At 43.5% G+C, this 13,473-nt stretch overlaps 6 protein-coding genes across 6 annotated transcripts; 2 read left to right on the top strand and 4 right to left on the bottom strand.

Annotated features, from left to right (window-relative positions):
- Positions 1-714: 714 nt before the first annotated feature.
- Positions 715-1,812, top strand: EAE98_000305 (uncharacterized protein; the record flags this gene model as incomplete). The annotated part of the gene is made up of 1 exon (XM_038947923.1): positions 715-1,812. The coding sequence occupies one exon, from the start codon at positions 715-717 to the stop codon at positions 1,810-1,812; it is 1,098 nt and encodes a 365-aa protein (XP_038815600.1).
- A 381-nt stretch (positions 1,813-2,193) lies between these two features.
- Positions 2,194-3,432, bottom strand: EAE98_000304 (uncharacterized protein; the record flags this gene model as incomplete). The annotated part of the gene is made up of 1 exon (XM_038947922.1): positions 2,194-3,432. One exon carries the CDS (start codon positions 3,430-3,432, stop codon positions 2,194-2,196), a length of 1,239 nt encoding a protein of 412 aa, XP_038815599.1.
- Positions 3,433-3,682: 250 nt separating this feature from the next.
- EAE98_000303 (uncharacterized protein) lies at positions 3,683-5,356 on the bottom strand. Its single transcript, XM_038947921.1, has 4 exons — positions 4,974-5,356; positions 4,647-4,923; positions 4,385-4,593; positions 3,683-4,327 (listed from the first exon to the last, which is right to left on the bottom strand). Exons 1-4 carry the CDS (start codon positions 5,226-5,228, stop codon positions 3,974-3,976), a joined length of 1,095 nt encoding a protein of 364 aa, XP_038815598.1. The 5' UTR covers positions 5,229-5,356; the 3' UTR covers positions 3,683-3,973.
- Positions 5,357-5,640: 284 nt separating this feature from the next.
- EAE98_000302 (uncharacterized protein) lies at positions 5,641-7,350 on the top strand (the record flags this gene model as incomplete). Its single annotated transcript, XM_038947920.1, has 5 exons — positions 5,641-5,689; positions 5,776-6,393; positions 6,463-6,574; positions 6,641-6,693; positions 6,788-7,350. The coding sequence occupies 5 exons, from the start codon at positions 5,641-5,643 to the stop codon at positions 7,348-7,350; spliced, it is 1,395 nt and encodes a 464-aa protein (XP_038815597.1).
- A 1,364-nt stretch (positions 7,351-8,714) lies between these two features.
- EAE98_000301 (uncharacterized protein) lies at positions 8,715-9,558 on the bottom strand (the record flags this gene model as incomplete). Its single annotated transcript, XM_038947919.1, has 4 exons — positions 8,715-8,776; positions 8,874-8,985; positions 9,024-9,122; positions 9,376-9,558. 4 exons carry the CDS (start codon positions 9,556-9,558, stop codon positions 8,715-8,717), a joined length of 456 nt encoding a protein of 151 aa, XP_038815596.1.
- A 2,478-nt stretch (positions 9,559-12,036) lies between these two features.
- EAE98_000300 (uncharacterized protein) lies at positions 12,037-12,899 on the bottom strand (the record flags this gene model as incomplete). The annotated part of the gene is given in 3 exon segments (XM_038947918.1): positions 12,037-12,633; positions 12,650-12,776; positions 12,871-12,899. 3 exon segments carry the CDS (start codon positions 12,897-12,899, stop codon positions 12,037-12,039), a joined length of 753 nt encoding a protein of 250 aa, XP_038815595.1.
- Positions 12,900-13,473: the final 574 nt, after the last annotated feature.

Genomic DNA, 13,473 nt, shown 5'->3' with positions numbered 1-13,473 from the left:
AACTGAAGTCTTAAATAGAAGTATCTTCAAAAGACAGACCAGAAAACACAAAATGGATTACCAAATGTAACCTCCCTCTCCAGTAAAAAAAAACAGGCCGGAATTGAGTATCCTAGAAAAGCATTCATAAGCCATTTATTGATTTTATTTTTAATATAAAATACGAGTTGGTGCATGGTTTAAAATGATTGAACCCTAAATTTTCGGGTTATTCTCAGAAAACCCATAAGTTAGTTTGATTTGTAGTTGGTGATTCACTGATAACAGTATTAACAGTAAGTTATTATGAGGTTAGTAATAATTTCGCACTAAACCGATCCAAGCTCGAGCCAAGGTAGCATTTCAACCGAGTATGGATGTATTTAGAGTTTTCTATTTCCCCTGTCTCGCGATCATTTGTTGAAAGGAGGCAGTGAATCAATTTGTTCTTTCTAATTTCTATTATAAGTAAGTAATAAATACCAGGTAAGCGCAGTCAAAGACCTCAATAACTGGAGGCGTTGACTTCTTTCTCTATTGTTTTCGATTCCTTAAATTTGCTGCGCAAACGTTTCCGGCGCGTCGCCATATCACTTTGTTGGTGACTATTGTAAGATCTTACGTCTACCAGCTTCATTCAACCATTTATTAGACAGGTATTGCTTTGTCACATCAGTTGTAACTCTCTAGACTTGAGAGGATGAATGATCAGCATCATTCGGTATCTAGGGGATCATGGTAGCTCTCATGAGAAGAACTCCTGGAGTTTTGCTTCGAAAATTGTTGCCTTTGTTGCCTTGTGTTGCGATTTTGTTAGTCTTGAATTCATTCTTTTACAGCAGTTCAGACATATCACAGCTTGGGTTCTCTTCTCAGACAACCAACTCACGCCACAATATATGTGAGGCGCAAGGTTGGCGTCAATATCAACCTGAAAGACCTCGGAAGGTCTATGATCTATTCATGCTGAGCTCTGAGCTCGACTGGCTCGAAATTCGTCTCCACACCCTTGCAGACCATGTCGATTACTTTGTTATAGTTGAGTCTAATATGACTTTCACCGGGCATTCCAAACCTCTTCTATTTCTCGACAACCAGTCACGTTTTTCTCAATTTTCTTCGAAGATAATTTATCATCTTCTTGAGAATCGGCCCCTGACTTCTCGACGAACATGGGATTATGAAGATCATCAGCGCAATGCCATGTTCACACAAGTGATACCAAGGCTCGACGGCACCAAAGCCGCAAATATTGGAGATGTCCTCCTCGTTTCGGACATTGATGAGATCCCACGTCCCGAGACTCTTGACCTCCTACGAGCTTGTGATTTTGACAAGCGGCTCACACTTAGCAGTCGCTTCTACTACTACGGGTATCAGTTTCTGCATAAAGGTCCTGAGTGGCCTCATCCTCAAGCAACAATCTACGCCGGTCCCACTAAAACCATTCTCCCAGCCGATCTGAGAAATGGAGAAGGCGGTTTCAGACTCTTCAACTATTTTCAAAAGAGAAATCTGGCGAACGCGTCTTGGCATTGTTCGAGTTGCTTTTCAACCATTGCGGAGACGTTGAATAAAATGGCAAGCTTTTCGCATACAACTCTGAACCGGGAGGTATTTAGGAATGAAGCCAGAATAGTAGATAGAGTCAGGAAGGGGTTGGATCTGTGGGATAGGGAGGGCGAGGAGTATGAGATATTGATGAAGAATAGTGATATCCCAGGATGGGTAGGTAACAATAGTGAAAGATTCGGATATCTATTGAGAAGGGATGGTGAAAATGCTGGGTTTGTGGACTACGTGGCTGACGGTGGTGATGGAATGGCAAACTGATTGTCCGCCGGGAATATATAAACCTTATGCACAATGAAGGGAATGCACTGAAGAAAAGAAAAAACATCACAAATATCACAAAATTAACATATATTGTCTTATCTATCTCCCAAAATTGTGAAAAGGTTCAGGTTGAAAGCGATAGTAAGGCATCTGTATGTAAACCATCACTCTATAAATCATTATACGCTGCGTAGCATTCTACAATCTAAATGACCGTTTAAGGATGTCGGCCACCCGCCTGTTTCCATGCAAGAGGTATATACACAATGCCAGCCGCTCCCCAACCTTCTAATTGTCCTCGTATTGTACCGCCACCGTATCATACAAAAGTTGTTTCTGAAAATCCTGTTTCCATCTCTTGTCATCTTGATCTTGCGCTCATTTCCCCTCCTCTGCGACCACCACTACAACAACACAAATATCATCTGACTTCCCACCGCTCCATTTCTCATCTGGATATCTCCTCTGGACCTCCCTTGCAAATGGACCATCCCTCCTCAAACTAAGACTTGCCGCCTTAGCTTCTCCGGTAATATCTACAGCCAAAGAACTCTGCAAACTCAAACTTGCCGATCCGTCATCGCTCTCTTCTAATGTCTCTCTAAGCTTTTCTCCCACCCCAGTCCCCTTGCCCCCGGCCCCATTGACCCAAACTCCATTATGCTGCATTCTGTTGCTCACAATCCTCAGTACATCCCCTCCACTTAGGTTATCCCAAACCCCATCACTAGCAAACACAACCACATCTCCATGCTTCAACTCCTTACTCATGACTTCCGCATCCCTTGGCAAATCCATCAATTGTTGTCCCCCAAATTTTGCCGCCTGTCTTATCACCGCCTCTGGCACCAAGCTTAATTGATACGGTGTATTAAAAGCATGCGTCTGAAATTCAGACGCCGAATGCACAGCTCCCGACCTCAATTGTATGTATCCACTGTCTCCCAAATTTGCAACTTCCATATTTCCCCCAGAGTTGAAAATTCCCACAACAGCCGTACTTCCCCCCGCACGCACCTTGCCCGAAGCACAAATTAAATCGTAACCCTTCTGTAACAGCCTTCTTGCAGAAATGGGAACCTCATCTATTTTATTAGACTCCGATGCCGTATGCGCCATGTACTCGCATAGACCGTGGGAGAAATCGCTAGGGTCGACACCTGAATCAATCCATCCCCCTACTCCATCTGCGACTCCAAGAGCAATATCTGAGGTATTAGATATGGGTGCCACGAAAAATGCATCTTGGCCAGAGGCAGGCCTGCGATTGACGGGCTTGAGAGGTACGGGGATAGGATTACAGGAATTGAAGGGTGTGAGGTTTTTGGTAGGGTCGTATCGGTTCTCTTTGGCGCAGTATGATGCTGAGATACCGTATGTAAATTTGGGAGACGAGTCGATGCGTCGAGTTGTTGAGAAGAGTCGTATAGGTATTTGGTAGTTACGCGACGGCCTGGGGAGGGAACGTTTGAGAGGAAAGGACGCCATTGGTAATGAAGATTGGTATCGTCGCAGGGGTGTAGCAAAGCTGGCCGACATTCCAACCCCTCTACTGAATCTACAGAGCGGACTAGGAGTAATTGCTCTGAAGGCAATCCTTCCTGTTAGTTTTGCCATTTTTTGAAATTCTTATTGATGTGAGAGTGGAGATGGGTGCCAGACAAAATGACGGAATGCGAAAGCCAATGGCTCGCAATCTGGCAGATCAAAGAAACGGTCAAGCCTCTACCAGCATACTTTTACAATTGAATGGTGAAAAAATAGACGTCTATGTGAATGTTCAAGTGTGGATAGTTACGTAGAAATTGTTAACAACTTTATAATGAGTTTTTAAGAAACTCAATGTTCGTTCGTCATTGAGTGCCACATCGGATTATCCAGAGTGATACCCGCCGAGATCATTTCCAATCGGCATGTACTCGGAACATGAATCAATCGTAAATTTTGCTTTGATATTATGATAATTTACAACTCAATTTAAGATCTCTGCTCACAAATGAGTTCCGCCATTAACCAACCTAAATCCACGAAGGACAATTGTAACGCCATGCCATTATGCTTTCCCGTATGTCAACCTGATCATGTGCATGAGACCGTAATTATGCGACCTTGCCCCTTAAAACGCCGTAGAATACATACTGCAAGATCAGTCACACAATTAGACGTCTTCAAACTTGACATCCTCATCATCATCTTCGTCATCGTCGCCAAGGTCTGTATCTTCGCCAGGTGCAATAGCATCGCCAGCAGCAACCTCATAGTTGTCAGGTCTGTTCTCAGGCTTCAATGACCATTGTGTTGCGAAACGACCAGTCTTTGCCAAGAAAGCAATTTTCTCGAGTGTCTCACGAAGATATGCTTCAGGTTGCTGGAGTCTGGCACGAAGTGCTTTCATGGACCAATAATTATACTCACGGAAACATTCGAAGATCTTATCCAGAAGCTCATTTTCTGGCATACGAGCGGCCTTGGTAAGTTGTGGCTTACCACTAGCAGTGGAACTCTTGGTTTTCTGATTAGGTTAGTACAAATGTTGCAGAGAAATTTAGGTATAAGTCATATATCTTACAATGAAGCTCCTATAAGCATCCGAAGCCTTGATGGTACCAGGTTGAATAAAACCTTGGCCCACATCAAGATCCTCATTGAGAAATTTCGTGCCGACTTTGGGTTTCATAGCTTCCAAAGTCCTGATGGCTAGAAGACGATCTGATTCTTCGTTTTGTACGGCAATACAGCTCAATTCATGTACAACTCTACCGGAAAGGTTTGTTCTCTCTATTCGAGTTCTGTCAGCAAAGTCCGATTTCATGACTGTTGTATTAACATACTTGGAATTGCCTTTCGAAATTGAGGTTGAAATTTCTTATTGGGATCCCATGGTTGTTTGTTTGCCGGCTTCTCAATCTTTCCACGGGTTAGTCTTGCTGGCATATTTGCAGTCTCCAAAGCAAATTTTTGTCTTGATTTCGATTTGAATCCGGGGAGATCTTGCTCCGAGAAAATGAAAGTATTCTTGACATTCGAGTTGGTAATATCAAGGTTATATTCCTTGGGAACAGTCTGATGCTGTGCAAGATTGGAATTTAGTAACATGGAATAAGAGTCCTATAGCACAAGTTAGCTGACTTTCGAATGCAAAACTGTAGTGCCCGTACCTTGATAGTGCCGTCAGGCATTCTCTCTCGACAATTGCGAATGGTACCAATCTGTATCTCCTCATCCAAATCTTCACTCATTTCATTCCATGCATTCCAAACATACTTGGGAACACGACCTAACCATAACTTTTGAAAACTAGGGTCTTCATTGATCGCCATATCTCCAGCATCCTCATATATATCATCATCCTCCATGAACCGGGGTGATGCGACCGCTGCCTCTGGATCGGGCTTAATGACTGCGTCTGCCATTTTGTACGTATGTAGTGATTATTAAAACCAAAATGGGATGTCGTTCTTCTCTGGAACTTGAGGTTTTCTGGTAGGTAAGTAGTTTGTGGTTGTTAGGAAGAACAAATATTAGATCAACAGTTCTTTGTTAGTTGTCTTTCAATCAATAATGATATTGAAAAGTCGCAGCCTTGTCGGATATTGAGCCAGACTGCCGATTGACGCTAGTAATGGCGTTTGTGGTTTGATGACAAATCTTATACGGTACTACCTATGTACTCTTTTATCTCCTTACTGATTACAAGAATTCCTTCCACGAACAAACAAACGCCCATTTTACTGACAATTTAAATCTTGTGATATAATATTATTTCAGGGCCTTGATAATATACCAGAGCTCCATTCATATACTAACTGGTAGGAACATTCAACCATGGCTTCAGAAGACCAAGCCATCTTAGAACAAATCAGTCGTCTAGCTGGTACAGTACCCCATTATCAAAGTCATCAAGACAAACATTCTTTGTTTCTTTTTTCCGACTTGGGCATAAGCTTATACAGTATTTAGGTCAAATCAATCAACACAAGAACAACCAGTCAACCGATCCATATAATCAAACACATGTCCCTGCGCCTACAAATGGTTACCATTCACAATCGAATACTCGAGGGGGTCATGGAGCTTATGCATACCATCCCTATGCAAACAGTAGCTGGAGAGGTGGTCGAGGTAGTCATAGGGGCGCATATCCTGCGAGAGGATACCGAGGCGGAAGAGGCGGTGCTGGCATCGTGCGGCATCGAACGCTTGTGTTAAACGGTGGTACCTCCGTCCCACCATCACAGTCGGATTCATCAAACGTAACTGCATCTGCAGATGAGAACGAGCGATCATCCTCTGCTGGCTACATCACAAAAACCGATCGTCATCTTCAGTTGATTAACAAGTCATATTTTGAGAAAGATAGCCAGATTCGCGTCAAAGCCATTGAGGAAACCAGAAAACAGAAACTTAAACAAAGAGATGAACGGGAGAAGTTAAAGCTGAGCAGACATTTGCAACGCCTTAGTGCGAGTTCTGGCTCTTCCATGGTCCAACCCACTGGAACAACCAATTACGAAATCACGGTCAACGGAATCCGATTCATTGTCACAAAGAACGGTAGCAAACTTGTGAAAGCCCCTGGTGAGAACTCATCGTTTGCAGCAAGCCACAAGGTGGTATCATTTTGTGTTCCATGCTCACTTACTTCAGGTGATCTTACTTCCGCAAATACTACCCCCAAGACTACTTTAATCGGAGGTGTCAAATTCTATAGAAGCAAAAATGGAAATATGTATCGTGAAGGGATAATCAAAGCCACTAGGTATGACTTGACAAAATGCGATTCCACTATCGCATTTCTTGTGTGAAATCGCTAACTCGGTCGCAGGAAGCACGGAGTCGTCAAGATCAACGAGCCATGCAAATCATTCACCAACACGGGTACCTCCTTTCTTCCCACATTTCAAATTGTTCCTGTATTTTAGGTTTTGGAGGAGGAGCGATTTGGGTTTCAGCTAACCACATATTTTTTTAGGAACCTGTAACAAAGGCCCCAAATGCCGATATATTCACGACCCTTCAAAGGTTGGAGTATGTAAAGCTTTTCTTCTCAAAGGTGAATGTCCTAATGGAGATTCATGCGACCTGTCTCACGATCTTACCCCTGAAAGAACACCGAATTGCTTGCATTTTGCCAAGGGCAATTGTTCAAACTCGGATTGTCGTTACACCCACGTGCGTGTTTCACCGACAGCAATGGTTTGCCGGTCTTTCGGAATCTACGGATACTGCGATAAGGGAACCGCTTGCACAGAGCGACACGTTCACGAATGCCCGGATTTCAGCAACACAGGTACTTGCACTACGAAAGGATGCAAACTTCCCCACCGCATCAAGGCTAGTGTTATTCGTAGGAATGCAGCTACTGGTGAATCTTCTCCCGGTGATCAATCGAGTGATATTTCGAGCGATGAAGAAGACGAGGTAGATAGCGATGACGTTGATTCAGATGCCATTGACGAGGAGTTTTTTGGCGACGAAGATGGAGAAACGCAACCTGGAATTCTCGCACAGCAAGATTACGTGCAATTTTCCTGATACTAACAAATGTAAGGCTTGATTCTGGAGCACTTTTCAGAAACTCGATGACCCTTGTGGTCTCTTCATTACGAAGTTCTTCAAATCATTTTTTCTTTTTCTTTTTGCTGTTGTCTCCAAACTACTAGCAGCGTCGAAGCTACATTGCCGCTTGCTACTAGGGTTATTAGAGGCGTCGAAAACATTTTTGGGATACCCCGACTCGATTCTCCTTGTCTCTAACTTGAAGAATTTTTTGTCTCAGCTAATCGGACTGGGACCTCAAAATAGTGTTAAAGGAAAAATAGGAAAGAAAAATACATACAAGATTACATGAATCCCGTCTCCATCGTTGATCTCGATTTCCTGCTGATTCATCCTTGCCTGATCTGTTTCGCGATTAATTCGTTATCTTTCCCTCGTTACAAAGCGATGTTCAGTCTTTAGTTCTGATTTGAAAACTAATAATAGGATTTGATCATTCATTTGGCGAATCGTGCGATGAGTGATGCATCTACATTAGTGGAATGGTGAGAACTTCATAAGTCCTTGGGGTGTATATTCGTTTTGATCTACTTGCTTCTTCGACGGAAGACTCCTTTGACCAGATACAGTTCTGCAAAAGTGAAGGGTATGAGCGGAGCAAAGTACTCAGGTATACTGTATGCAATGATGTGCAAAGAACATGTCGCAGTGGAGAAGTCTCAATTGGTATGGAGGATGTTGCAAAAATCTGATTCTTGGGATGCATTCACGTGCAAGAAACATATCTCTAATCGGTTGACTTTGCGTTCCAACTGGCCGGAGAAAGTCACGAATACCATGCCAAGGAAGAGAATTTCCTCATTTACACATCTCTTACGAACCTGACATTGCCTGTGGCACATACACGATGAAAAGACTTACGGCTTACGTATAGGCAAAGATCACCTGAAGTTACATGAAACGGAGAGATTGCCCAGTAAGCACTGGTAAGCTAACCTTACCTTGCCAGCCGTATTCAGTTGGTGGTGTCTCAACTTATAGACAGGATTTCAGTTGGAAGCTGTTTGAAATTATTTCTGACATACAAAATACTCCACCACTGTTCCTTCTTTGCCGTGCCTTAGTCATTTTACTCATGTACAATCATAGGCGAAAGTCAGAACATAGGTACTCCACTTCGATACAGCTGCCGTACATAAACAATGTAACAAATATATTAATACCCCGTCCAAATGCGAACCTTACCTCGGCCGATCACGAGAATTACTGGCAGATACCAAGACCCATTCGCAAAATCTTACATGTTGCATACCACATGCATATCTAGTGGTGGCGGTGAAGCTCCTTTGTTCTCTATTCCTATTCGGATTTCCACTTCTACTTCAATATTGCGACTTCCACTAGGCTTCTTCAGGCTGTCTCGAGGCTGTATTTGCACTCTGGGAATGCTGCAGTACGAGCTCTGTTGAATAGAATGATAAAATGTTGAAGCGGCAATGGGTAAAGTGATTTTTTTTCAAGCGCCACCGCTAATGCACTGTATTGTACGTCGCACATACTTCCGTAAAAGGCACGCAGTTCTGGGCTGGATCCCATTCTCATGCCACTGAAGATATCCATGCTTGTGAGCGATGCGATTTTCTTCTCCGTTGAAAGGCAAATTGCCACTATCTAGTGATCTCTGCGCCTATGGCATGTGCATGTCTTACCTTTGCAGGAATTTGCAGCACGCCAATGCAGTGGTCTTTTGTCGGATATCCGAATTGAGGCTCCTTCTCCCCCCCCCACGTTTCAAGGGTCCTCGTATACTATTTCTTGTTATAATTGTGAAGTTCCGCGTTATGCTTCACTCTATAGTACATGCAGGTCTCAAACTCAGTTAGACTTGATAACTATGCTTCCAATCTCTTTATCAAATTCCGACTATCAGACTAACACACAAAAAAACTCTATTACGAAATACTGTACGATACTCGACAAACCTCGTAACACCATAACGTACAGCAGTTCGTCATCATGGGTAAGAGTCTTTGAAAATAGGCTGATAGCGAGATAACTTACCTTGATCGGTACTCGTGGAGTGGAGTGGAGCTGCTTTTCTCCCCGCTCCAATCGCCAAGCGCTTTTTCTGAGTTCTTCACCGCTCTCCGAGTTGCGTAGATCGACTTGGAAAGAAGGAAATCGTCGAATTATGGTGGAAAGAAGAGGCTGTAAGCTTTGCGATTGGGGATCATAAGGTTTCATTATCGAGATTGAAGAGAGGCGTATGGTAAACGACGATTATTCTGTTTGGCACCAACAGAGGATCACCAAGCAAACAGAGGATCACCAAGCGAATCAGCGGTGCATGCTCCTTACCCCAGCTCCATCCGAGTTCAGCCAGAGCACTCAACAGTGGTTTCGTGATACGGGTATGCTTATAGCATCAAGAGGCAAAGTTGAAGATCAAGATTGATACTCATTTCCTGAAATAGTATGGGTGCCTAGATATACAAGTCGCCGCTTCTAGATCCATCCATCTCTGAGTAGCACAGCCCATCAGATCATCACCTATAGCATTGATATTGCTTTCGTCCCAGTACCCATACTCAAATGACAGACCTCGAAGCCTCGAGATCTATCCATCAGTCCCTATAGATCATCGCGCTTGCCTGGGCTCTGTCACTCTAGTTCATCTCTTATGATGTCCTTTAATTCCTTCTTTCAATTCTAACTCGGTCTTCTCATAGCCCCTCCTTTCCCCATCTTCCTCTGATCCTCTATACACAAGGTTAAAGATTTCCGAATACAAGTTCCACATTCTCACATTATCTCCATACGATCCATACGATCCATAAACTTTTGACCGATTCAGACCCTGATGACCGTTGGGGCAGCTTTTGGTGATCCTGAAGTCCTCACACTCGTAAAGTTTCATTTCTATTCGGTCGAGATGCCGTAATATGCGCTCATCGGATACCACGGTTCTTGTTTCTTCGTGATCGTTCAGATATTAGCGTTGAAGATATGTCATGCGCCGATGAATACCATTAACATACTTCTGGTCACGATACAATCACCTGCCTCAATCTGATATAGCTCATACAATCTTGCCACAGCCTGCTGACTGGTGGTCCCTTTCAAGTTGTCTAAGAGAATTCACGAATGATTCCAGTCAATGGATCAGTAATCAAATTAGGTGAGTGATTCTCTAAGAAGCTAAACCCAAGAGAAATTCAAAGCCCATACATTTTTGAATCTTTCTGGTCTCAATCAAAGGTTCGTGCCGGTTGAGGACGGCTCATCTGGCGGTCAAGCATCAAAATCCCAGGAATTCGTGAAGAGTTTTCTCACACCCAAGTACACTTTCCCCGCGACAGTAAAGCATGAGGTAAAAATTGAGACAAACTGTAAACCATAGTTCGCAGTTCGGCAAGCGGTCAACATCGGAACTTTTCCCCTCAAACCTAGTCCCGGTTAGACCCCCCCTAAGCTGAATACCCCTCCCCTCTGCTCGCCTACACACGTTCTAATTACTCAAACTTTTCACGCCACCATCATCATCGTCACTCTGCTACCAAAGTAAACAAAACAAAAGTTGAAAAACAACCCCGCGGCGATAGACAGGCCACCAAGCGGTCAACACCGGGAACCCACACATCACGTTTCCGGTAGCTTGGTAACTTTGATAGCTAAGAAAGTAGAAGACCCGATGTGGAGCTGCGGCTTCCCATCAACACTACAGTAGCGAAACAGTAGCGAACGGCTACCTGCACCGAGATGTCTTCACCGCACCATCATTCATTATTTCATAGTTCGACAACCTATGCCATATGGGTTTACTCCTTTTGAATCTGGTACTGTGCTCCGTACTCGGTACTGTAATGCTGGAAAATTATGTGCAAAACTTCTTAGCTTCATTTGAAATGGACATTTATTGAATGGATCTGGCTGGGGTGAAAATGTATCCATCCCACTTGGAAGATCGATCAATCAATTCATTTGAGAAAGAAAAATTGTCATCCGTCCCCAACCAACACGACCCACAACACTTAAAGCCGACAAGTACGACACCGGTAGATGCGATACGATAACTCGCGAAAATCCGAAAATCCTCTGATCAATTTAATCTAATCGGCGAATCTCGGGGATTTTTCTTCGAGCTTTGAGCTTCGTTTCGAAATCTTCAGATCGGATGAACCCACTTTGGCATTTCGTAATTTGCTTGTTATTCATGCTCTATTATTTAGTGAAATTGTCAAATTATACTTTATCCGTCGGGGTTCTGGCGATCTATACACGATAAACTTATATTGTACGTACGTCATTGGTCTATATAAGAGCACTTGTTATAATATGGGACACCTGTTATGGGGTTGGCAGATAGATCCACATGTATGTAGTCGGAGAGTTCGTAAATCTAAAGGTGGAAAATGTCAGGGAGAGGCGAGGAGCTAACATGCCTCGTGAGGAAGTTAGAACCGCATATTTTGATTCATGTTAGACAAATTTGCATTGTTCTAACGGTTCAATAGACCTGTATCTGGCTCCCCTCCATACCCATATCAAATGGAAAGATTTACGAGGCCCTCGAGGAGACCCTTCTCAAAGCAATCCGCGCCTATCCCTCAGAAAGAAAACCTGACTCTCAGTAGATACTGACTCTGGCTTGCATCATTCCTCAAAGTCTGAAACACAGACCGACAATCCTTCTCAGATCAGGCTTCACTTTTTTCAAGATTCTCATGGGACAGTAATTTGGTACACTTCGTAATTAGTGGCTTTGCTCTTCTTTTCTCTTCCTTCAAAGTTGGGTCTTTCTTTGGATGTTCGCTTCCCGAATCCCAAGCGGAACATCCGGATCTCGACATCAGATCCTAAAATAGATGAGCGGTGAAGAATGTGAAGACCAAAATTCGTATGAAAATTATATGAAAATTCTGCCTCAACCTTGACATTTTTGAAACTTTTGGAAAGGCTTGGAAGTTGGTCATTGGTAAACATTAGATAATTGGTAAATATAAGACCAAAAAGCTGTGTAGTAAGAAGAGGCTGTAGCTTTGGAGGAAGCAAGCCGCGGCTGCGCGGGTAGTCCCATTTGACAGGTTTGAAGGTCTGGAGAAGCCAAGATGAAAGATACACTTTAGGTGGGCTGAGAATTACAGAGGATACCGCGTTTCTGATGGAAGAAGAAGATTTTGAATCAGATGAAATCTCGATTTCCATTTCCATCACTATCTCACCTAACAAACGCTTTTTGAAAATCATAACTGTTGTAATATGATAATCATGAATCATGGGTGAGAAGATTCCCAGCCCCCTCAATTCTTCCAATCGAAACTTAGAAGAAAAAAACAATAAGATCATGATTCAATTGTAACGCGTCCATGGCGCGACTGCCATCGTAAGCAAAACCTGGAACGCCTACTCCGTAAAAGAAGCCAAGTGCACCCCACTCAGGTACATCCAGGACCCCAGGTACTCTAGATGGGATTCAGCTATGTAGCATAATAGCATTTGAGCATTTTTGTTCGCACTTAAGGAAAAGAGGATTATGTATGAAATATAATTGTTTACCCGAAGTTTATTCGGTCTTCTTCTGACATTCTAGAAGAAAGTTTAGAAGTGTCTTTACTAGCATCATCGTAGTCGGTTAAAGCTTTAGACCCCCTTCATCCTGGGGAGTTCCTTAGGGTCAAACCCACTTCACAGAGGAGGGAGGTCCTGAAGGTCCATCGGGAAATTTATTCCTCAAGGGAAAATATCCAGAATGAAACAAGATTGAAAATGCCGTCATACGCGCAACTCATTCATGCGCCCTAAGAGATCATTTTCCTAAGGACTAGGGGTGGTCGCTGATTTACCGATACCTCCGTACTATAAGAGACAAGATGTATAGTAACGGCAGTTCAATTTAGGAAGGGCTGGAACTGGGCTGCTAGGCTTTCGGGCTCTCACCGATTGAAATGACAGACACTAGGGTACCGGATTGAACCCTGCGGCCTTCTTTTGAATAGCAGTAAGTGAAAATCGGTTTCGTACCCGTCCATCTTTCCGTGAGGTGCCTGCCGGCAGGCTCCAGGTAGCGGGAGACGAGGCCATGAGGTTGGATCTTTGTGCAGTGATGAATGGTATGAATCTGTGTCATGGAAAGCTACCGAAAGACTTGAGGCCTTGATT

The sequence above is a fragment of the Botrytis deweyae genome (assembly GCF_014898535.1).
Source record: "Botrytis deweyae strain B1 chromosome Unknown BDEW_001, whole genome shotgun sequence".
Lineage (NCBI taxonomy): Eukaryota > Fungi > Ascomycota > Leotiomycetes > Helotiales > Sclerotiniaceae > Botrytis > Botrytis deweyae.
Note: the sequence above shows the minus strand (reverse complement) of the source record. Positions and strands in the feature narration are given on the sequence as shown.